Source organism: Heterocephalus glaber, unplaced genomic scaffold (assembly GCF_053883595.1).
Source record: "Heterocephalus glaber isolate CG9 unplaced genomic scaffold, H.glaber_assembly_v1.0 deba00001056, whole genome shotgun sequence".
NCBI classification, from domain to species: domain Eukaryota; kingdom Metazoa; phylum Chordata; class Mammalia; order Rodentia; family Bathyergidae; genus Heterocephalus; species Heterocephalus glaber.
The window spans coordinates 425,657-450,020 of NW_028258182.1; the positions used below are offsets into that span (position 1 = coordinate 425,657).

The 24,364-nt window shown below is 37.1% G+C and overlaps 1 protein-coding gene across 5 annotated transcripts in view; it reads left to right on the top strand.

The window, feature by feature from the left end:
- Arhgef28 (Rho guanine nucleotide exchange factor 28) overlaps positions 1 to 24,364 on the top strand; it is a 328,072-nt gene that overhangs the window by 217,059 nt on the left and 86,649 nt on the right. For all 5 annotated transcript variants that reach the window (XM_021251666.2, XM_004874150.4, XM_087209586.1 and 2 more), the window contains 5 exons: positions 9,639 to 9,760; positions 15,818 to 16,086; positions 18,314 to 18,521; positions 20,710 to 20,821; positions 24,316 to 24,358. In XM_021251666.2, coding sequence (XP_021107325.1) covers positions 9,639 to 9,760; positions 15,818 to 16,086; positions 18,314 to 18,521; positions 20,710 to 20,821; positions 24,316 to 24,358 — 754 coding nt within the window. The remainder of the gene's footprint in view (positions 1 to 9,638; positions 9,761 to 15,817; positions 16,087 to 18,313; positions 18,522 to 20,709; positions 20,822 to 24,315; positions 24,359 to 24,364) is intronic.

Sequence of the window (24,364 nt, forward strand, 5' to 3'; positions counted from 1 at the left end):
GGTGCCATATGAGGCGGCTTTACCCTCTGGAGCCTGACACCACCCTGGAAGTTTGGTTCCTTTCTACTCTAGAACGAGATTCTCTATGCTGTATACAGTCAGATTCTTTCCCAAAAAACATTAGAAGAATGAGATGTGAGAAGAATAAAATGGACATCTACCTGACACTTTACTGTTAACAATGCCCCATCTTGCATTCTTTTTGGACCTCGTGTTATTCAGGTCTAGAATACCCTTTGCACCGCCCGAGAGAGTTGGCACCTGTCCCTTGGGAAGGAGTAGGCCTCTGACTACATGGTGAGCTTTTACTGGGATGGGGAGGTCACCCTGCCTTCAGTGAGTGGAGAAGAAAGCCTGGAGCAGCCTTCTCAAGCCTACCTCTCTCGTAATAGTCATTTGTAAGTTGCCTTTTTAGAGACAATCTTAACCAAAAGGCCAAGAAGCGATATCTAAGTTGCTTTTTTGATACAATAAGATTTGAGTTTAAGAAAGTGAGAAAGCAAACCATCTAAATATCCGGGGGAAGATCAATGCTTGGCAGAAGGACCAGCAAATGCAATTGGCCCAAGGCACGGGACAGGGAGGAAGCCGGTGTGCCCAGGAGTAGAGTAGTGGGCAGGGCCTCAGAGGAGTTGGTGAGGGTGCAGGAGGAGCAGAAATGTGAAGCTTAGTAGGTCCTGGAAAAGTCTAGCTTTCTCCATCATGAGATGGGAAATTATTGGAGAATTCTGCAGAGCCATGCCATGCTGTGATTTCCTTGGAAAAGCATTGCCTTGTTTTGTGGCGAACAGGCCGTGGAGGGTCGAGAGTAGAAGGAAGGAAACCAATTAGGAGACTGCTGCCAAAACCTAGGGAAAAGTTGGTGGTGGCTTGCCCTGGGCTGGCAGAGAAAAAGTTAGATTCTGAATCTTAGTTGTGGGAAAAAAAAAGAATAGTGAAGCGTGGCTCCAAGGAAAGCCATGGTTGCTGTTTACTGGGAGAAGCAGGTGGATGTCGGAGGGATCTTGTTTAGTATCTGTCTTGCTGAATGTGGCTGGCAGACAGCTCATTGGAGGTGTAGGGGACATAGCTGTCATTCGGGAGAGAGATCTGTGGTGGAGATGAAAATTCAAGAGCCATCACCATGAAATGGGATGTGACACCAGGTGGTCAGACGCCTGGGGGAATGAGTAGGGGGAGAAGTTTGAGGATTGACCCCAGAGTAGTGTGACCTGCTCTGCCCATAAGGTGAGGAGGGGACTGAAAAGGAAAGTTACAGAGGAGGGAGACCTAAAGGGATGGCATCCTAGAGGTCGGGAGCAAGAGGAAGGGCAAGTGACCTTGCAGAGGCTGCTGCAAGTCACATAATGTGACAGGACCGTCGTTAAGTTCTGTCTTAGGAAGGTCACTGGAGCCCATGATGGCGATGTTTCAATGAGTTCTGGCAATTGAACTCTGTCTCCCTGTTTGGTAATGAATAGTCCTTCTCAATAAATCCTTCTGCTCTTCTCGTAAAGTTCTAGACTTAGAACAGTGAATGAATGAATGAATGAGTGAATGAAACCCTTCTGTCCAGCCATGGTTAAGAGGTTTCTGGGCTGAGAGTTCTTACATGAGGTTCACAGGCCTGGCAGAGTTTGGTGCCCAGAGTGGGCTGGGCCAGGCCAGCAGCAGCTTTGTTTATGTCTGGGTACCAGTTCTTATATAACCCTTCCAGCAGGCCACGTTTTCCTTTGGTGCTAGGCCTGGACCCTCTTGAGGAAGGTTGAATTTCATTAGGAATCGTGTCGCCGAGGTCCCAGGCTGGTCTGTGCTGTTCACTGTCTCCTGGCAGATTCGGGGTAACGCTTCCAGCTCCCTATGGCTGAAATGTAGTCAGTTCCAGCGTCTCACATGTCCCTCAACTGTAAGGAAGTGTGGGTGAAGATTTCTGCTTTGGGGAGTGCAGGGCAGGTTACCAAGACTTGTTACAAAGCCAGGAGAATCACAGGAGAGCTGGGGATTCCCTGGGAGTGACTGGCACCCTCCAGGTTCCCTGCAGGGAGTGGCTGGCCTGGGGCACTGCCTGCCTCATCACACCAGGACATCTTATCCTGAAATCCACTCTGCTTTCCTGAGAGACTCTGGCACTGGTTGTCTGACTTTATCCTTTGTCCTGTGTTTAGAATCCCTCCTACTTCACCAGGGCTCACCAATGAGTCCCTACAGGAAGTAGGGCAGCCTGTCTTTTCTCTTCACATTTTATGTTTTTCAGTTACTTTGTCCAGAATGGGCTTTGCCAATTTTTTTTTTTTTAACACGAGTTTGGTCTGAAGTAAAAGTTCCAACATTTTAAATGCTTTCTGTGTAGGAAATGGAATGTATGGTACATTCCAGTTGCCTTGGGCTGTTTTTATTTATTTATATGTTTATTTATTCAATTTTTATTTTTTACTCAGCCATGTTTGCAGTACATAACATTTACATTTCTTGTGTGGAGTTGGTACATGAACATTACACATCCTAATTCTTTTTTCATTCCTTTCCCTTCCTCTCCCTGCTCCTTCCCTTCATCTCTTGGTCCCCCTCCCCTTCAAAAAAGATGTCTCCCTATTTCCTATCTTTTATTTTGTTCTTTATATATATTTTGGGCTTCTTATATAAAATAAACTGTGACAATATTTAAGCTTGTGTGTCTGATTTATTTTGCTTAACATTATGGTCTCAAGGTACATCCATTTTCCTGCAAATGACTCAAGTATATCCTTATTTATGGTAGAGTAGTACTCCATTACATATATAACAAATTTTCTTTATCCTTAATTTGTTGATGGACATATAGGCCTCTTCAAGATTTAGCTATTATGAATTGTGTTGCTGTAAACATGGAAATGTTTACATCACTGTAGTATGATATCTTGAACTCTTTGGGAAATATACCTAGGAGGGAAAGGCTGCGTTGAATGGAATTTCTAATTTTAGTTTTGTAAGGAATCTCCATACTGATTTCCATAGTGGTTCCATCAGTTTGCATTCCCACTAACAATGTAGAAATATTCCTTTTCCCCTGCAACCTTGCCAGCATTTGTTATTTTTTTTTCATGATGGCCATTCTTTCCGGAGTAACATGGAATCTCAGTATAGTTTTAAGTTGTATTTCTCTAATGGCTAGTGATGTTGGCATATTTTTTCTTTTTTCTTTTAAAAAAATTCTCTTATTGGTACATTTTAGGTATACAATACATTTACATTTCTCTTTGGGAACTTGTACCTTTACATGATGTATCTTGGTTCTTATTTTTTCCCCATTCCCTGCACTCCCTTCACCCCTCCACCCTTCCCTATTTGCAAAGACTTTGTTTCCATTTCTTCCATTTCTCATAATTTTTCCTTTCCCTTCTTTCCTTTCCTCTACCCCTTCCACTTCCCCTACCCCTCTGGACCTTTTCGCCCTATTTTACATTATCAATTATTCATTTTAATCATTGGTACATTTTAGGTATACAATATAATGACATTCATCATTGGAAATTTGCACCTTTACATAATCTCTCTTGGTTCTTATTTTTCCTTCTTCCCCTGCCCTCCCTTCAACCCCTCCATCCCTCCCTATTTACAAAGACTTTGTTTCCATTTTTCCATTTTCTCATATTAATTCCATTCCCTTCTTTCCTTTCCCCGACCCCTCCCACTTCCCCCTCCCCTTTGCCCCTTTTCTTCCTATTTCACATTATCTATTATACCTTTTAGTCCTTATTTACACTTTCAGTTTCTCACACTAGAGAAACTATTCAGTATTTACACGTGTGTCCTATTTCTTTCACTTAAGAGTATGGCCTCAGTGTGCATCCATTTAGCTATAAATGTCTCTAATTTCTCATTTTGTATGGCTGAGTAGTACTCCATTTTATAAAAGAACAATATTTTCTTTACCCAGTCTCCAGTTGATGGGCATTTGGGCAGTTTCCAAGTTTTAGCTATTACAAATTGTGCTGCTATGAACATGGGTGCACATATATCACTGTGGTATGATTCTTTTAATTCTTTGGGGAAGATCCCCAGCAGTGGAATAGCGGGGTCAAATGGGACTTCTAGTCCTAGTTCTTTGAGGTATCTCCATACTGATTTCCACAGTGGTTGGACCAGTCTACACTCCCACCAGCAGTGGAGCAGTGTTCCTCTTTCCCCACAGCCCCACCACCAGTGATCTGGAAGTTTGGCTTTGAGACTTATTTACGTGTCTTCTCATTTCAACAGGGTGTTGAGGGATGGTGGGGGTAGGGGTGGTGCTATTAGCGCCTGTGTGGCTCACCTCCTCTGGGCTGGGAGCGGTGGAACCAGCATTTTTTTTCATGTACTTTTTGGCCATTTGTACTTCTTCTGAGAAGTGTCTGTTCATTTCCGTTGCCATTTTTTATCTTTTACTTTGAGGGGAGTTCTAAGTTTTTTTGAGTTCTTTATATATTGTAGATATTAGTTCTCTGTCTGAGGAGCAGCTGGCAAAAAAATTTTTCCCCTTCTCTAGATTGTCTCTGCACTATGTTTGTTGTTTCCTTTTCTGTGCAGGAAATTTTTAATTTGATAAGATTCCATTTGTTGATTCTTAGTACTATTTCTTGTGCCATTGAGGTTCTGTTCCGAAATTCCTTGCCTACTCCCATGTCTTCAAGAGTTTTACCTATTTTATCTTGTAACAGATTGTTTCTGTTTTAACATTTAGATCTCTGATTTATTTTGATTTTATTTTAGTATATGATGAGATATACGGGTCCACACTCAATCTTCTGCATGTGGGTAGCCAGTTTTCCTAGTACTATTTATTAAAGAGGCTACCTTTCTTCAAAAGCATGTTTTTGGCCCCTTTATCAAAGATCAAATAACTGAATGTGCCTGGAGTTGTTTCTGCAACCTTTATTCTGTTCCATTGATCTACAAATTTTTTTTGCCAATACTGTGCTGTTTTTATTAATACAGCTTTGTAATTTTACTTGAAATCTGGGATCATGATGCTATCTGCTTTGCTCTTGTTGCCAATTTCTTTTGGTATTCTGGATCTCTTCTGGGTCCATATAAATCTTAGGATTGATTTTTCTAGTTCTGTAAGAAACACTGTTGGTATTTGGATTGGCACTGCATTAAATCTGTATGTCAGTTTTGGAAGTAAGGCCATTTGACTATATTGGTTCTGCCTATTCAAAAACAGGGGATATCTTTCCATTTCCCAATACCTTCCTGGATCTCCATTTTCACAGTACTGCAGTTTTTATTGTAGGGGTCTTTCACTTCTTTGGTTAGGTTAACTCCTAAGTATTTAATTTTGGCTTTGGTTGTTTTTAAACACAAAAAGTTATAGCTAAGGATGAAATTATTTTTTTTAAAGCATCAAAACTACATAAAAATATCACAAAACATAACCTCATTTACTTGTATAATAATAACAACAAGCATTTAATAGTGCTTACTCTGTGTTAGATTCTGTTCTAATCACTTAAAATATTAACTCTTTCATTATTCATGTTATGGACTGCTCAGGTCTGCAATACAAGTATTGTATTGATCTTCTTTCTGAAGATCACGTATTTTGGTGAGAAGGGAAAAAGGATTTATTAAAAAAGATGTAGGGACTTCTGACAGCCTCACCTCACTATCTCACTGTGTTTAGGCCATTCAAGGGCATTCATAAGGCAGCAAGGGGAAAAATACAGTGAGACAGTAGACAGCAGAATTTCCACATTGTTTCATGAGATAAGTATATTATCATCCTTACTTTACAGGTTAGGAAATAGAGGCACAGATGGGATGAGTAACTTGTTCAAGATCACACAGCTAGTGGACTCCAGACTTGAACCAGGCTGTCTGGCTCCAGGGCCCAGGCTCTTAACTACTGTTAACTTCCACTCTTTACTAATTCAGAATTTGCAGGGTGAGAACTGAGCGTTAACTTTTATAATGTTTCTAAAATATGAGATTACCAAATGCTAGAAATTAATGCTATCAGCAAAACTATAAAGTTAACTTTTTGCAAAGAAAAATTGTTTACATGACAACAGTCATTTAAAAGAAACAGTTGGTAATTTTACCACAAATTATTTTTGTATGTTCATTGCAAAAGGACCTGAAGGACATTTGGGGTGGTTCAATAATTTTTTTGCTAATTTGTTACTAAAGTAGTTACATATGTAAGTAATAAAGTCATCTTTCTTGAAAATCTTGGAAAGATCAGTCTTTTTAAAGAAAAAACAAAACCAGTGTAGCTTTTTCTTTGAATAGACTGAAGCACAGTGGAGCAATTAGCCACTTGCATATATATAGCTGACATTTATTTGAAAGCATTCATAGAGTTGCATGTCCTTTTCATTGTCAGCCTTATTCTGCTGATTTGAAGAGCATTATTTGCAGGAGGTAGTGTTCTAGTTAGTGAAAGTACGGCTGTCCTATTAGTCTGGTTTTCTTTTCTGGTTGTCATTCTTCTGGATCCTTTTATTTTTAAGGTGTCCTTTGAGAAGCAGAGGCTCTCTGGGTGTTCCAGCGAGATACTCACATATTATAAATTGTTACAGCAAGTGGCCCTGCTAAGTCTACGTGGCAGGCTACAGGTGGAGGAGCTAAAGAGGAGACTGAAATACTCCCTTGGCAGCACTGCATTATGCAGTCATAGAGTCACCCCTCTTGCTCACATAAGACTTCTCGTGATGCAGAGTCCTGTCCTGAATGACGGCAATGGCACGGCCTAGGCCAGTTTTCCCAAGTGTAAGTTAAGCTTCCAGAACAGTCTCCATCTTGGAGATGCCCAACACTAGATGACACCAAATTGTGTAGTAAGGCAAGTATTTCCTTTTGATCTGTCTTTTGATTAAAGACGAAGGTCTCAGTTTAGTACCCCTCATATTTAACACTTCTCAAATCCTTTGAAAGCTCTTTTATAACAAACATAGGGCAGACCTCTCATACTCCCAGTTTTGGTGGGTAAATGTATTTAGAATTTAATTTCATTGCTTTTTCTTTGTGTGTGTGTGTTGCTGGAGATTGAACCCAAGGCCTTATACATGCTAGACAAGCTCTCTACCACTGAGCTATATCTCAGGCTTTCCCTTCTACTTTTGACAGGGAATCTTGGCTGCTTACAGTGATGATAAGATGCTTCTTTAAAATGTAATTTTATTTAAAGAAAAAGAGTCTGTATTGAAGAACATAATAATATAGGTGACATGTAGCTATGGAAAATTGTGAATTTGGTAGAGGAGTAATAAAAGCTTGAAAGTGTTGGTCTAATGCCAGACATAGCTAATTTTTAGAGATTCACAGTTTCTTCTTTGAAACTTTAGGACCAGATTTGTTTTGAAATTCAGCATTTTCAGATCTTTTCGGCATAATCTTTATACCATGTTTGGAATGACTGTCGTAGGGGACATTGGGCAATGCCATCTCAAGCATAGTGTTATTTCTGCAGCAAATATTTGAATCTTCCCTCTAAATGGGGTAAAAAAACAGTCCATACATGAGCTTAGGTCTGACTCTTTCACCAAGTATGCATTTGAACCAAAAATATGAAAAAGTTAGTTTTTCAGAGTTTTCTAGATTGTGGAGTTTCAGCTAAGAGATTGTGAACCTGTCTTGATAACTCAATTACATCATTTTTAAAATCTCTAGTCAAATCGTGCAGAAGACAAATTACACTCCGACTTGGACAAAAGTACCCAGACTCTGTCATTTTATAGTTTATTTTACTGGTTGGACATAATCTTTGTATAGATTCTTATCTTCCTCCCAGGGCAGGTAGATTTGCTTGGGAAGGAAAGTCAAATCCAAGCCTTTCACCTATATATATGTGAAAATATCGGGACTTTCTGGTTTTGCTCATTTCTAAAACAAGTAGTCAATGTTCTTTGGTCATGAAGAACATGGCTGTTGGGTTACTGGGCAGTGCATCTACTGGCACCACACAATCTGAGGAAGTATTTAATTGGATTCTGTATTTTAAAAATGAAATCCATCCATCGCTTGCAATTATCTGGTTGAATATCTTGTTAGCCCTTAGGTCAGTGTAGTCATCAACGAAGTCCTAATTTGTCAGTGGTTAAAGAGGAGCATGTACAGATCCCTAAATGTGATGGCTGAAATGCCAGGTGTTTTACAGTCTCTGAAAAATGTGACACCAGAGAGCAGTTAAGCTCGATTAATTTCACTTCAGGGATCCATGCTGACTCACTTATGAATGTTTTAAAAACATTCTGTAAAATGACAAATGAGCAAGTATTTGCTTACTTTGAAACACATTGAAAGTGTCTTGTCAGGTTCTTGATTTATAGCCTTTGGAACCTTGCTTTTCTTTTGAGTAATTAGAATGAAATTGTATAGTAATTGATCATATAGGTTATACTTGTGAAGTATTTGTACATTATCTTGCTATTTAAATAAATTAATAAAATAATACCTTATGGACATAAGAAGAAAAATGTTTTCACTTATTTCATGTATTTTCTCAAGAAGTTTAATAAAATCTCACTTCTGTAGGGAAAAATAGATTTAGATTTAGAATCTGAAGCCAGAGTCATTTGGCTTGTACAATCCCTGATCTTTGAAACTTTTATATCAGCCAGGACTTTGTATGACAGAATAGAATTTGTAATTATTGCACATCAGTACTCCTTTTTCATTTCCTGATTCACTCCTGTGGCTCACCACAGGTAAGAGGCAGTGGAACATGCGTAGAGGCATTTGTACCTGCTTAAGAAAATTTATTGGATATCAGGATGCTTTGGAAGTAACAGTGAATCTACCCTAATAAAGTCATTTACAGCTACTGATAGTCTATTATTAGGACAAGACATATGGTTACTATTAAAAATCTTGTACTTCTAATAGAACATGCTTAAAAACTTATTACTCTTAATAATAACAAAAATGAGACAAATATCTTGCACTTAGTGTCACTTGCTTTATATGTCCAAACTCATTTCTTACCCATAGCCACAACTCTGAGGAAAGCATACTAATAGCCCACTTCTTTGGATGAGGAAACTGTGTGGATGTCTGGAGAATAACCAAATGAGTCAAAGTCACAGGAAAGAAGGTCTCTGGAATGAATATGTTTTATTGCCTTCAACTCTTTGTTCCCTACAAATACAACATCTCATCTCTCCAGGACTCAGTTTTAAGCACGCTGAACATTTGTGTAATTAAGACAGAAGAAAACTCCACGTGTAGGACTGTGTATGTCTTGCAGGTACTGCAGAGCCAGATCTGCTAGGCGCGTACTGTCTTTGGACTTTTACTGAAGAGTCCTGGAGTGTGAAGCTACCATAGTATGAGAACCTCGCTACCATCACTAATGCTTCCATGTAGTAGATAAAGAGACATAAAGATTGATTTAATCTGTTGGAAATTGAAGGAGAAGATCTAACTGATTTTACAAAGATCCCCAATGATGGGAAAAGTCATGCTTTGAGTGGGCATATATGAGCCTCTTTAGAACTGTTCATTCAACATCATGCTGAGACAACTGAGAAGTTTTGGAGATAGAAGAGACTTGCATGTAGGTCTTAAAAATATGAAGACAGCAAAATGCCAGCTTTAAAGATACACTTGTTTTTTTTCCTTAGGGCTTGACTAAGAAGGTAAAGCTTGACTATAAAATAAATTCCTTCTATTTTATTTGTCTTATTTCCATTTTCTTCTAGGTCACTCCTGTGGTGTCCTCAGGAAGTCCACGCATCCCCCAGTGTTCCCCGCTGCAGGCCAGCTCTCTGACATCCTCAATGGGGGTGAAGAAGTCTATGCCAACTGCATGGTGCTAGATCAGGTGAGGCATAGCTGACCCCTGCCTCTTTCTAACACCCAAGTGTGTGAGAAATTTGTTCAATGCAGCCTAAGCGCTGCTCATGGAGTGCTGCTGTGGAGTCCTGCTCACCAGCTTGTACTTGGGTCCTTATGTCAGAACACACCTTCCTCTACCAAGAAGTGGCAGAAGGAGTGAAAGCTCTTCAATGGCACTGAAATAAGAAGTGAACACACAGGACCAGAATTTTGTCTGTGGCTTTTCAATGAACACTGTTGGCCTGATTTGATTGGGTAGTATTTGTGTTCACATCCAACAGTGACGAGAAGGTGCCTGTTCCCTGCCCCATATAATGCGTTGCATACATTACTTACTTAATCTTTATGACACATCTGTTAACAGGTACTAAGGCTATGAAACTTTAATATTAAAACAGAATGGTATCATTCTGGGGAAGCTGGAATCTTTTAGAATTTTCTTCCCACTGGAGGCAGAGTTTGAAGGTGTCAGCATCTCCTTCACTTTTGTTTTTTTCCTCTCAGTGTTCTTCAAATTTTCATATTTGAAAATTAAAACTTAAAATATAGATCTGAAGATCTCTGCACAATCTAATTTATGATAGATTTTCATAGATAATTTTGACACATGTTTTTTGCCTTATCTACTAACTTTAAAAACTAATTCCCATAAAAGATGCACTAGATATACTAACTGGGTAATAGATAGTTTATCGTTTTGCTGTTAACATATATATATATATATATATATATATATATATATATATATATATATATATTTTTTTTTTTTTTGGTACCAGGGATCGAACTCAGGACCTTGTGCTTGTGAGGCAGGTGCGATGCCACTGAGCTAAATCCCTGGTCCACTTATATTTTTTTTTCAGTGATCTCAATTTTATTTTTTATTTAATGCCAAAAGTAAAAAGAAGAAAATGGTACTGTAAATCTGACAAATGACAAAATGCAGGTGATATTTCCATAGCATGATTTAAAAATACATAAAATAATTTTAACATCTGAGATCACACTTCAGTTGACATGAGTTTTATCATATATAGAAAAAGTATCACCTTCAACTTAAAAAAATGTAAAGATTAAAAGGTGTCACACTTTAAAAATATTTGGTGGCCAAGGAAAAGGTATATAGTAAAAGTTGTAAAGCAGTTTTACATTTTCATAACTTTAAATGTGAGGTCACATGAAAGTACATCTGTTAAATTAGATAAATTCTTAAGGCAAAAGAGGGAACGCTTCAAAAATTTTTTCCTATCTAATAGATCTCAGTTTTAGCCTTTAGCCGAATAACTCTGCTTTTTTCCTTTAGTGTTACAAAGCATTATAAGAACAAATGTATAGTATAAATGGCATAGATTGGGATGGAATTCAAAATGACAGAGAAGCTAATAAATCACAATAGACATCAGTTGTAAGTAATTAGTAGCATTATCTTGATATAAACCAGCTGAATGTCAGCTTAGATGTAAAAAAATCTAGTTTGGAGCATGGCACAAAGTGGTAGTTTAGCAGGGACAGTCTCAAGGCACAGGTTAATTGGACTAATGTGCTATAGCTACACTCTGAGACATGTATATGTGCATGTATAAAATATATATGTACAGTCATAGCTTGGTACTCGACTGCTTTGAAATGCCTTGGATTTGTATCCGACATTTTGATGGAAAAATTATGTCCCAGTACTTGTCACTTGTTTGATACTTGATGCACAAGATGGAACTTAGGGGTATTGATTGGCCTGTGACTCCCTGCTCTGTTCACCTAAAACAATTTGTTTGGTACTCATCACTTTTGGCATTTGTGCTTCCTGAAACCAATTAACACTAAGTACTGGCATACCATTGTATGCATGCATATGGTTTATTATTTTAGTAATTTGTGATAATATATTATTATTTATTTTTCAGCTTTTCAAAGTATAGTTAAAATAGTGTATGTATTTAAGATATACAATCTGATGTTCTGATATACATTGTTAAACATGACCTCAGTGAAGCTCATTGTTGTCTCTTGCTATTATGCAAATATTCAAGATTTACTCCCAGCAAATTTCAAATATACAATGCATTACTGTTAATTGAGTCACCATCCTGTACCTTAGGTCTCCAGAACTGACTCACTGTAGGACCCTTTGCCCAATATCTCCCCATTTCTCTCATCCACTAACTCTTGGCAACCACCCTTGTACTCAACTGTTCCTATGAATATTAATTTTTAAGATTCCATATGTAAGTGAGATCTTGCAATATTTGTCTGTGTTTGGCTTATTTTAATTAGCAAAATGTCCTTAAAGTTTATTCATATTATCACAAATGGCAAGATTTACTTTTTTTTTTTAAGCCAAATTAAACCCACACACATGCCATTTTTTTTTTTCAGTTCAGCAGTTGATGGACACAGGTTAATTCTGTATCTTGGCTATTGTACACAATGCTGCCATGAACAGGGGAGTGTGGCTATTTCTTGGGGAGAATGATTTTTATTTCCTTCACACATATGCCCAGCAGTGGGATTGTTGGATCATATGATAGTTATATTTCAGTTTTTTGAGGAACCCCTATACTGTTGTACATAGTAGCAGTACCAATTTCCATTCCTACCGACAGTGGACCAGGGCTCCCTTTTCTCCACATCCTCACCAATGGTTATTTTTTGACTTTTTGATAATAGCTATCCTAATGGGTGCAAAGTGATATTTCATTGTGATTTTATTTGCATTTCCCTGATGATTCATTATGGCTGGCACCTTTCCATGTATCTAGTGGCCTCTCATTTGCCCATTTTAAAAGCAAGTTATTTGTTTTCATTTTACTTTTGAGTTATATAAGTTATTTATAGACTTTAGATATCAACCCCTTATCAGATAAATGGTTTGTAAGTCTGTTCTCCCACCCTAGAGGCATCCTTTTCATTTTGCTGACCATGTTCTTTGCTGTTCAGAGACTTGTTTGGTGTAGTCCTGCTTACTTATTTTGCTTTTGTTAACCTTTGTTTTTGTATTGTTTTATATTGTTGCCAAGACTAATGTCATGGAACTTTTCTCCAGTGCTTTTTTCTAGGGATTTTATGGTTTTAGGTTTTATGTTTAAGTCTTTAATGGATCTTGAATTGATTTTTGTGTAGTATTAGAAACAAATCCAATTCCTTCCTTCCTTCTCTCTCTCCCTCTCTTCCTATCTCTCTCCTTTTTTCCCTTTCCTCCTGCCCTCCTTCCTGCCTGCTGGCCTTCCTGTGGATGTCTTAATTTTCCCAGTGTCATTTTATTGAAAAGACTGTCTTTTTCCTATCATGTTGTTTTTGCACCTTTGTTGAAAGTTACTTGACTGCATCATGTGGGTTTATATCTGGACTTTATTCTGTTCCATTTGTCCATGACAGACCCATACTGTTTTGATTATTGTAGCTTTGTAATATAATTTGAAATCAGGAAATATGACGCTTTTAACTTTGTTCTTTTTGCTTAAGGTTGCTTTAGCTTTTGTGGGTCTTTTGTGGCTCCATACTGATTTTAGGTTTTTTTTTTTCCTATTTCTGTGGAAAATGCCGTTGAAATTTTGACAGAGGTTGCACTGAATGTGGAGATCCCCTTGGGTATTATGGACATTTTGACAATATTAATTTTTCTAATTCATTAACACAAGTGTATCTTTTCAATTATTTGTGTCACCTTAAAGTTCTTTCATCAGTGTTTTACAGTTTTTAATGTGCAGATTTTTGCCATGTTCTGATATTAATGGGTTTATTGTCTTGCCATATTTTCTCAAAATAGTTTCAATGAAAGATGTCTTGAGTCCGTATTTCCTTTTGTTTTGACCCTCAGTAAATGCTACAATATATCCATTTACCTCAATAAGCTAAAATTGTCAATGACACTTTGTCATAACAATATCATGTGGGGAAAAGTGTTTTTATGTGTTCCAAGATGCGTTAAAGATGAAATGCTTGGGCCGGGGATTTAGCTCAGTGGTTTCGTCACCTGCTGCCCAAGTGCAAGGACCCAAGTTCGATCCCCGGTACCAAAAAAAAAATAAAAAAGTAAAAAATAAAATGAAATGCTTTCCAAATTAGAGATGAAGTTAGGATGTAATTCCTGTTTGGGAATGTTAGGGTGAGAAAACTATTTCTTTATAATGTGAAACAAACAAAAAATGAAACAAACACTTAAAGACCCATACTGCTTTGATTATCTATAGCTTTGTAATACACTTTACAAAGTATTTATTTGTAATATAAATTTAATTCTGTACTACTTAAAGGAAATCCAAACAGCCTAGTTCAATGCAGTGAAACATAGCAAAGATTGCTGAAGCTGTGCAACTAAAACTGAGAAATAAAACTACATCTGTACATAAATTACAATTTCCATTCTATCAGTGCAGCCTTTACCACTGTTCCTATGTCCACTTAAAAAGCAATGGAAATGTGAGGGGCTCAAATTCTGCTTAATTAAAATAAGTTTTACAGCATTTTAAATGAATTTTATCTAACTGCCTTTTCTCCCTCAACCTGACACAGAAACCTAAAATCACTTTTAGCTTATGTCTGCTGTCTCCCATTAATTTTCAAGGTTATTAATCTACCTGATGAGGACATTTCTATGGTGAAAAACTAATTTGAAAATTCCTTCATCATGTAAACTACTTTCAAACGTTTTATTTGGATATAATTTCAGGCCTAGTTTCAGTACAAGGAATTCCTGCATGCATTTTATTCCAGTTCCTCCAAAGTTAATATTTTACCATATTTTACTTTATTATTCTCTGAGTATATCTGTGTACGCATGTGTGTATGCAAATGGCTAAAATATGTATGTGAATTTTTTAAACATCTGAAAATAAGTCCAAAATACCATGCTCCTTTATCCCTTAATTGTTCATGTTCATTTTCCTAAAAGCATGGTACAGTCTAATATAAGCACAATATAGCTAAGGAAACCAGGAAATTTGTCATTGATAAAATACTGTTATCTCTTCCCTCTCCCTCTCCCTGTCCCTCTCCCTCTCCCTCTCCCTCCCCCTCCCCCTCCCCCTCCCTTCCCTCTCCCTTCCCCTTCCCCTTCCCCTCTTCTTCTCCTCCCTTTCTCTTGTGCTGGGGATTGAATCCAGGCTCAAGTGTATGCCCTTTTACTGAACTGCACCTACAGTCCCTGCCCTATCTTTACATGATGTTACACAGTTTCTTATTACTGTCCTATTCCTCAGAAAACGATGCCTCAAATCACAAGTGCTTTTTGGCCTCTTATTATGAGTGAGTGCTTTGATCAACCAGGACTCTTTCCTGTGTACAGGCTTCTTTCTGCTGATGACTTTTAGTTAAGTTTTAGGCCTTTCACTAGCTCCCTCTTCTCTCTCCATCCACTTTTGTCAGACTGCTTTTACTCTTTGCAGTGGGAGTATGAGGGGCTGCTTGCTGGACTTGATGCTTATTTATTATTTATAGCTAATTTGAAGATTGGGACATTTCCTATCTTCTAATTTGCATGTACATTGTATAGCTTTACCTTTTCTTTTTGTTTGGTGGTGATTTTGAGAAGACTCAGATTTATGTGACCACCATTACCTTGGTTGCCCAGATTCTGCTGAACTGCTTTTTGAAAAAAAGCTATATATTCTTGTTTTTCCTCTAGTATTTAAAATATTTCCACTTCATTTTGAGTAAGTAGTTCATAAAATGTTAAAAGCATAACCAGTTTCTTGTTTTGTGATATAAAACAAGTTTATGAAAGTCTTCTTCCTTTTTGTGAATTACAGCATACCAGTCATATAAAAAAAAGATCATGAGAGAAATCTGTTTATATAAAACAAAATAAAAACAAGAACAAACAAAACAAAAAAGGTAAATAAGGTGGATAGATTTTAAATTAGCAGATTTTTAACTTAGCCAAATCACTCTTTTTGTTTTGTTTTGTTTTGCTTTGCTTTTTGGTACTGGGGATTGAACTCGGGACCTTGAGCTTGCCAGGCAGGCGCGGTGCCACTGAGCTAAATCCCGGCCCCCAAGTCACTCTTTCCTGCTTTTGTTCAGCAAATATCTTTCTTTCAATTTCCAGGTTGGTGACTTGGATATCAACTACATTAACATAGAGGGACTCTCCCCCCACACCAGTTCCGAGTCCATGGGTTCTAATCTGAGCTCTCACAGTTGCAAGAACCTTGTTCCTGCTCACACGGGCGCCATTATGTACTCACTGGGTGAGAGCAGCCACCTGGCAGTCCATGCTCAAGCCCCATCTCCAGCTGGTTCACATGCTTCCAATTTGAACCTTTCTTTTGGTCTTCACGGGTTTGTAATGGAACAGAGTCCTCTAAAGAAAAGAAGGTAAGATGACACAGTCTAGTGGGAAATTGTAGAAAAATCAAAGAACTTTGTTGCTAGACTTGGAAAATTATATTTTTAATTATTTATTGTCTCCAATGGTATTATCTCTACATCAAAATATTGCCCCCTTTTATTTCCTATATATGTTAATTTAAACTAAGGCATTTAAGAAAACTGACTAAAATATAATAGAGGAAAGCCACCCAAGATACCATTTTACACTTACTATGTTGACAGTGATTAAAAAGTCTAATACAGTGTTTTGGTGAGCACGCATACAAGGGAAACTGAAAGAAATGAAAATTGTATAATAACTTAGGAAAATAGTTTGACATTATTCTGTAAAGTCAAATATGCATTTTCTACTGTGTGCCTGTAGACATATAGATGAGTATTAATAACAACAGGAAATAACCTAAATGGGGAATAGGTAATTCTGTACAGTTTTAAATTCTGTATGTGGAATATTGTACAGCAATGAAAAGAGATTAATGACATCTACATGGGTAATAACACACATTTCAGAAACATAAACAAAAAGTAAACCATAAAATATCTCAGATTTCATTTTCATAGAATGCCATATCAAACAGTTTAGAATAGGGCATGTACACGTGAATAAAGAAGAAAAATGAGGTAGCGCGAGGGGCGAGTGGAGGGATGATCATGGGTGGGACCACAGGAGTTTCGACAGGATGGTGAATGTTCCAGTCACAGGTTGCTGGGCTCCTGAGGGTTTCTGTTTTTTACACTCGGTAACTTACAGTTAGTTACATGTATTTTCTCATACATATAAAAATGTCATTTAAACAAGAACTTCATTGTATATATGATTGTATATATTTGCATATGTGCCTGCATATGTCCATCGATCTTACTGTCTATTTAGAGAATAAGCCAATTTCCACTTTCCTTAGATATTTATCTATTTCTCTCTTATGTCCTAACCCCATGATTATATGTTCATTTTCACACCTAAAATCATGAATCAGAATGGGCGTAGAATACACACATGTGAGTGTATACATAATATTTACCTAAGAATGGGCATCCACATAGGTAAATAAATATTTAGCAGTGACTTAACTGATCAGGAGGGAAGAAAAGGGAGGGACCTAGCAACAGTGGGGTACATTCACTGAACTGTATTTTGCATGGATGCACAAGTTGAGGTTGTAGTGGTTATGTCTGGTGTATAATTATAAAAAAACTTTTGTAGATGCTGGAGAGTGGTCATGACTTTCAATGGTTAGGTTAATTTGGGCTCTCTTTTTTGAATAAGTGGTTGCCAGTCCAGGCAAGATTCTATACTGTTCTGCAAACATAGATTGAACTGTGCATGATTAGTGTATTCTGGCAGAATCTTTAAGATATCTTGAGCATGTTACCCCAGAACTTGAGAAATAAGAAGGTCTTTAGAGGAGATATTCTAGGTATACAGGAAGAAAAGGCACAAATTATCATCCTTTTTTTTCCTTCCTTCCTTCCTTCCTTCCTTCCTTCCTTCCTTCCTTCCTTTGTCTATATTGCAGAGTATCTACATTATGTTTTCTGATCATATCCTACTCTGGAAAGTTTAAGCATTGCTTCCGATAGAGTTTTTTTCTTACCTTTCCCCACTTCCTATTTATCTGTCTTCCATTTTGCTCCGCCTTTGCATATATAATTTGAGTTTCTTGCCTAAGAAAAACCATGTGGTATTTAAGCTTGTGTGTTTTACTTATTTCTGACCTGTGCTTTGACCCATCTATGAAATGGGAGCTTCACACATTCCCCCTTCCTTCTGCTCTGCCCTCTTGGTCCTCAGCTGAGACCTGGTGAGAGGAAGCCACCTCACTTATGAATACTCGCCCCCCCAGTGGCTGTGTCCATCAGCCCAGTGACTCTGTGTTGTCTGCAGTGTCAATATGTGAAGAGGTACTATGTGGAACTTGGAATCATTACATTTAAAAAACAAAAATAGTGAGGTTGATACTAATTCAAACCAACTTTTGTTTTGTAAGACAGTGGAAATGGTAGAAATGTTCATTTGGGGAAACACAAAATTTTGTTTAAAATGAAGAGATTTGGAGCAAGGGAAAAATAATAAAAACTAATTAATTATTATTAGGAAATTAAATACATAACCGTTGTACCTCCAGCGAGGAAAGTATGTGAACTTACAGAAACTAATGTCAGTCCATCTGTCTGGCTGGCTGGTTATTGGACCACTTTCTCTGTGCTTCAGTTCCAGCCTTGATGTCCTGGTTGCCAACAGTGAGGAGGAAGGACATTCGGAGCAGCTGCACACTTGCTCTACTCCAGTGTCTCAGAGTTCCTCAAGAACTGGGCTTCCCAGTGGGGATGAACTGGACTCTTTTGAGAGCAACATTGAATCAGATTTTAATATCTCCAGGACTGAATCGCTTTCTCTGTCAAGTAATCTGCAGCTGAAGGTATTCTGGTTGCTATTAATTCAGCTTATTATAAATGTGCAGAATCTTACCTAAATCTCTCCACCTCTAGTTGAAAGACAAATTCTTTTTTACTCGTACATAAGAGCTATTTTTGTAAAAAGATGACTAGTGATGTCTACTTGAGTCTTTTTCCTCTCTGCAACTCTTTTAATTTTTATAGTCCTTAAAATGATGCATGTGTGCTTCCATTAATTTACAATGATGCATGTGTACATGCCATTTTTCACATACTTGAAAACTTAACATTTCATGTAATGACTTCTACCATTATCCTTTAAGCAAAGGGAGAAAAACTGGTGGTATTAAATGAGTTTAAATGATCAAATTTGTTTTGCTCACATAAATTTTTACATGGACTAGGGGGTGAAGTAAAAGACGTTAGTAAAGCTGAGATGACATTTGCTGAGCATTTGTGGCTTCGTGAACTACTCTGGAACATCCTAAACTTTGTCAGCTTTGCCATGGAGCCAGGTTCCTCTTGTTGCCAATTTCACATGAGAATTTCATTTTGATGTGATTGTTAAAAAATAAATAAATATCTTCTTTCAGTCCTTCAGAGAAAGACTCTTTGTATTTGAATGTATGTTTTCTTCCTGTTTGATTTTTTTATACTTCTGCATTTGTTCTGTTTGTAAAACAGTGTATGCAATGCCAAAATTATCTTACCAAGAACATTTTGGTCATGAGGGTAATACCTTATTTTTGTAACATGCCATACAATATACAAAATATGTTTTAAGTATATGAAAGCTATATAATTTTCTCATAACTCACCAGGATGTTTTTTTTTGAGCAGATGAGGTACTGGAGGGGTTAGTGTTTTGTCCAGGTAGCCCTAACTTATTGATGGAATTATTAACCAAATCAAGGTCTTCTGAGCAAAGACACACGTCCTTTCCTCTCAACTTGGACCTGTAGAGTTCTCATTATCTTTTGAACTTGAATGTCATGTGCTGTTTCTGGATAATTAGACATCAGTATGGTTGTTAATGTAGATACTAATTAGTTTTGTATTTTGAATGGAATCTTGAAAAACTCATCATTACTTGGAATGAAGTAATCAGTGTTTATGAAACACTTTTATGTTGTTCTTTGTTAAGAAGAATTTGCCTCTGTAATTACTCAGTATAACTCTTTTTAACAAAGGAGTTTGGACAATTTTTTAAGCTCCGCTGTCAGGAAAAATGATTACCATATATGTCTTAAATGAAGAGGTGGCATTTTGCTAAGGCCTTGGATAGCCAGTTCACTGTTAGGGCTCTGGGACAGCTTCACATCTTGTAACCCTTCTTAATATCCAGGTCTGGGGGCTGCTTCCTGATATAGTCAGGGAGCTGTAGCCCAAGACCCTTTAATGCAAGAGGGAAGTTTTCAAGTTCCTTCTAGGCTCTTGAACTAACCAATACACTCAGTGGAACCATATATTTTCACTTAGGAGGAAAGGAGGAGGCTTTTACTTCAGAAGGACAGATTCTGATAGCTTAATTTCAGTCAAGAATTTTGCATTACTTTCCTTTAGTCCTAACCTTAAGTAATATCTTTAAAATGCCTGGGTAGAATCAATCCTAAGGCCTCCGTGGAATAGGAATTGGATATCATAATTGGCTTTAATGAAGTTCTGTTGTATATTCCTTTAAATTTTTTGGAACACAGAAGAAAATTATGTCTTAATTACCTTACCATTTTGTCTTTTTGTGCAGGTCACCAATATAATAATAGAAATTATATGTAATTGGGAAAACAGGAATAAAAATGGCAGGCCATTAAAAAGGAATAATATTTAAAGATATCCAGGAAGTGCTGGATGGAAGATCTATTGAAAAATGAGCACAGACTAGAAGGATTTGTACATTGACCTGGTGTATTTTTCTCTAGAGGCCGCAACTTACACTGTAAATTTAAACAGGCATTTGGAAGTTTAAAAACTCTTACAAGTGGCTAGTCCTCTAATTTCTAATAATCTTTAAATGTAGAAACCTCAGCATTGAATTCTGTTTGAATGCTACAGTATAAAATAGCTCAAAATTCAGGTAAGAACAATAAATCAAACTAGTGTTCAGGTTGACTCTTTTTCTCAAAGATACTGATTTAGTGACATTCGTGGTGAACACATACTGTCAAATCTCACGCAGATCTTTTAAAAAACTTTGTTATGATCTCTTTTCAGGAGTCATTGCTTTCTGGAATCCGCTCACGTTCTTATTCGTGCTCATCACCTAAAATTTCTTTGGGAAGAACACGGCTAGTTCGTGATTTTACAGTGTGGAATTCAAGGGAAGGTATGCCTTGTTTAGATTGGGCTTTGAAAACATTCTATTCCAGAGTAGATTTTTCAGTTAGGTTAAGTACATAAAATATTAAAGAACAGCAGGCAAATTTCACCTCCATTTCCATGACTGATTTTTCTAAGCTTACAAAATCCTTTTCTTATTGGATATCAGTCAAGTTATAGATTTCATTTTGATGAAGTTACACATATATGCACACCTCTCTGTTCCTTTATTCTTTGAATAAATGTTTTCCTCAAGTATAGTATAAACTGAAATTAGGATTTTATTTAAGTAAATTGTAAAAATTACTTTTGTCCTATGTGCAAAGTGCCAAAATAATTCAACTCCTCAGAGCCAAAGCATTGAAAAATGGATTTTTTTCTTTCTTTATTAACACTTTGGAGAGTTGAAGTAACAACATGGTCCCAACCTGAGTACATATATGTCAGCATTTATTTCTTCTGTTTTGGTTGGCAGTGTAAGAAATCAGAAATATATTTATACAATAAAATTTTAGATGAGATGTATAACTACAAAAAGATGCAAATTATAAGTGTGTAGCTTCATGCATTTTCAAAAGTGAATTCAGATCTATATAGAGAATAATTATGGGCAACTTAGGACTCCTCTTACAGCTGCTCTCAGACCCTGCCCCCATTTTAAACTTTATTTTAAATTTTAATTTTCATACTTTCTTTAAACAATGTGTTATGTCATAATTATATTTAAAGGCATATTTGGAAATATTCATTCCAATGCAAAACACATTTTAACAAAATTTATTTCAATATATGAAATAGCACCTTTCTTGTCTGTTATCATTAAGAGTCACAAAAGCCTCAGAAAGTAAGATATGTGCTTAATCATTTCCCAATATACTATATTTAATATATAGAATTTATTTCATTCTTTTCTTCCTCTTTTCCATTTTCCATTTTTAGTATTATTTTGGATTTTTATGGTATGAGGAACAATACTAAAAATGTAATCTTTGTGCCTGGAACTGCTATTCTTTTTTTTGGTACTGGGGATCAAACTCTGGTCCTCGCGGTTGCTCAGCAGGCGGCGAATCCACTGAGCTAAATCCCCAGCCCTGGAACTGCTATTCTAAAATAACTACTTACATGTGATAGCTGTTCAATAAATACTTGTTGAATGAATATGACAGACAAGATAGATAAAACGCAGAACAGGTGCTACTTTGTGTATGTGTCCCCCCTTTTCTGGGATGTATTATTAGAAGAGAAGAAAGTAAGCCTGATAATAAATGGCAGTTTTTATTTTCAGAATAGACAGATTCTATGAGAGTGATGCACTATACCTACTGTGCCAGTGAGGCACCCTGAATGGGCAGACTCTAAAAGGAAAGTTCACAGAAAAAGTAAAAGAGGAAACAACCACCTTGAAAGGGTGGGACAAAGACAGCAGATTGAATTTGCTCTGGATTTTTATTTTTTAATTCTGTGGGCCTTTCTAAGGCCAGATCTCCATATCCTTCGTTTAGGTTCCTTTTAAAGGCACCTTGATAGCTTTTTGCTGGAATTCCTAGCTTGGCACTCTTACTCTTTGAAAAATGTTTAAGTTTTCCACACAGTGTACGACGCGGTGGCCTCACCTTTCTCTCTGTGGTTTCTCTAATTTGTAAAGTCAAAGCATTCTAAAGTGTGAAATTACAGACTAGATGACTGAAAGGGACCTGACTGCTAAGGGAAAAATACCCTTATCTTGTTAAATTTTAGTGAGCAAAGAAAGCTACCTTTGCCTTACATACAATCCTTTAATCTTTGTATTTGAATTAGAAAGAATAAAAAACCAGTTCTTTTTTTTCTGCAAATGAAACCTTGTCTTTAGGCAGTATATTTAAAGACAAGGCTATTCAAAAGAAGTCTGATACTAACTAGAAGGCAAGAATTATAAGGTGATTTAGGTTGAAGCCATACATGCACATACAAAGATTCTGAAGGGTAGACCTCTGAGGGTGCAGACTTTTACACTAATAACCATTTTGATTAATCAGAACCACAGGGCTATGAAGAAGAAAGTCAGTTGACATTTGTGTTGCTGTAAATCTTTTCTTGATAAATTTAAAATAGTTCTAAAATTTATCTCTATTGGAAGAGAGTTCAAGTTTTCTTTCTTCCCAGGGGAAAGCTCCCATGGAGGAGGTATATTGCTGATATACAAAGATAGGATGCTTTTTTTACTCCTTTTTATTCTCATTTGACATATTCTTTCTTCCTTGTCACTTCCAAAGTGTTACTGTTACTTCTCATGCCTTTATTTTTGTCACCCAGAGTACAGTAGGCGCAACTTTATTATTTAATGTTTGTACATATAAAACAAAGTCCAATTGGTATGTTGTATGTTTAGATAGAAATGGACATTGTTAAATGTTGAAAATATAATTATAACCTCATCAAGACAGATGAAAAGCATTCTATAATTAAGAATTTGAGGCTTGAAGTCCACCTACTTTTGAAAGTTACTGTGAACTAGTGGATGGATTCCTATTAGAGTGTGTCCAGTTGCCTGAGTCTGTTTGATTTCCTTAAAGCTGGGTTAGTTTGGATATCTCGTATTCTTATAACTTCATTCTATTTACAATAAGGATCATGATTCTGTCTGTGACTTAATTTGAGGAACATTTTATAATGGCTATAAAATAAAACCTTCAACTTCCTCAAAAGGAGGTTTTCCATTGCATACAAGATCATACCAGGTGCACCATTGATAAGTACACATTTCAGGGGATATTTACTCATTCTCCCTTCATATTTGACCCATTTCCCTTTACAACCTTGTTTTACCTCTTCTCTCTTGTGGATGGTGATGGTAAGGGTGTGTCCTGCTTTGAAGGTGGTGTGCTCCACAGTGGCCATTCCCTCCTTCCAGTCTCTCTCACTTCTTCAGTGTTTCTGCTCTGTTCTTCAGTAAGTACTGTACTACAGCTCCAGAAACAAGATGGCATCGTGCTTGCGTGAGCCTGCCTTCTCCACCACAAGCCCAATGGGAAAGGCCACAAAACAAAGCCCACCTCTGAACTGGCTGTTGCTAGGATTTTCTAAAGATTGCATTGAGATTGACTCTTACCCTGGCTATCAAGACATTTCCTTTGAGCTTTACTAAAGTAGCACCTAAGACCTCTACTGATTCTCTATGTTAGGGAATTGGCATTATGAATAAGGTGTGGGGGTGCTCTGGTGCATAGAATCCAAATATATAGAACTAATTTGCAGCTCTTCTGAAAATGTCTGGTTCCTCTTGCTGATGATAACTTAGTTCATAAAGTCATAAATCTGGTCTCCTCCCCACCCTCTCCAGACTAAGGAAAGCAATAGAGAGATCCAGAGCACTGCCTTACTTATATAATGTGACTTGTTTCCCATTATTTTCTAAGTGGTAACCTGGATAATGATAAAATGTGGTGATTGTGCATTTCAAACTGACATGTGACTGCTAGTTTGTCTGCCTTGGTTCTCATTTTATTGTTTTGTGTCTTGTAGAGAAAAGAACTTACAGCCTATCGGAGCCACCAGGAGAGAAAAGGTATGT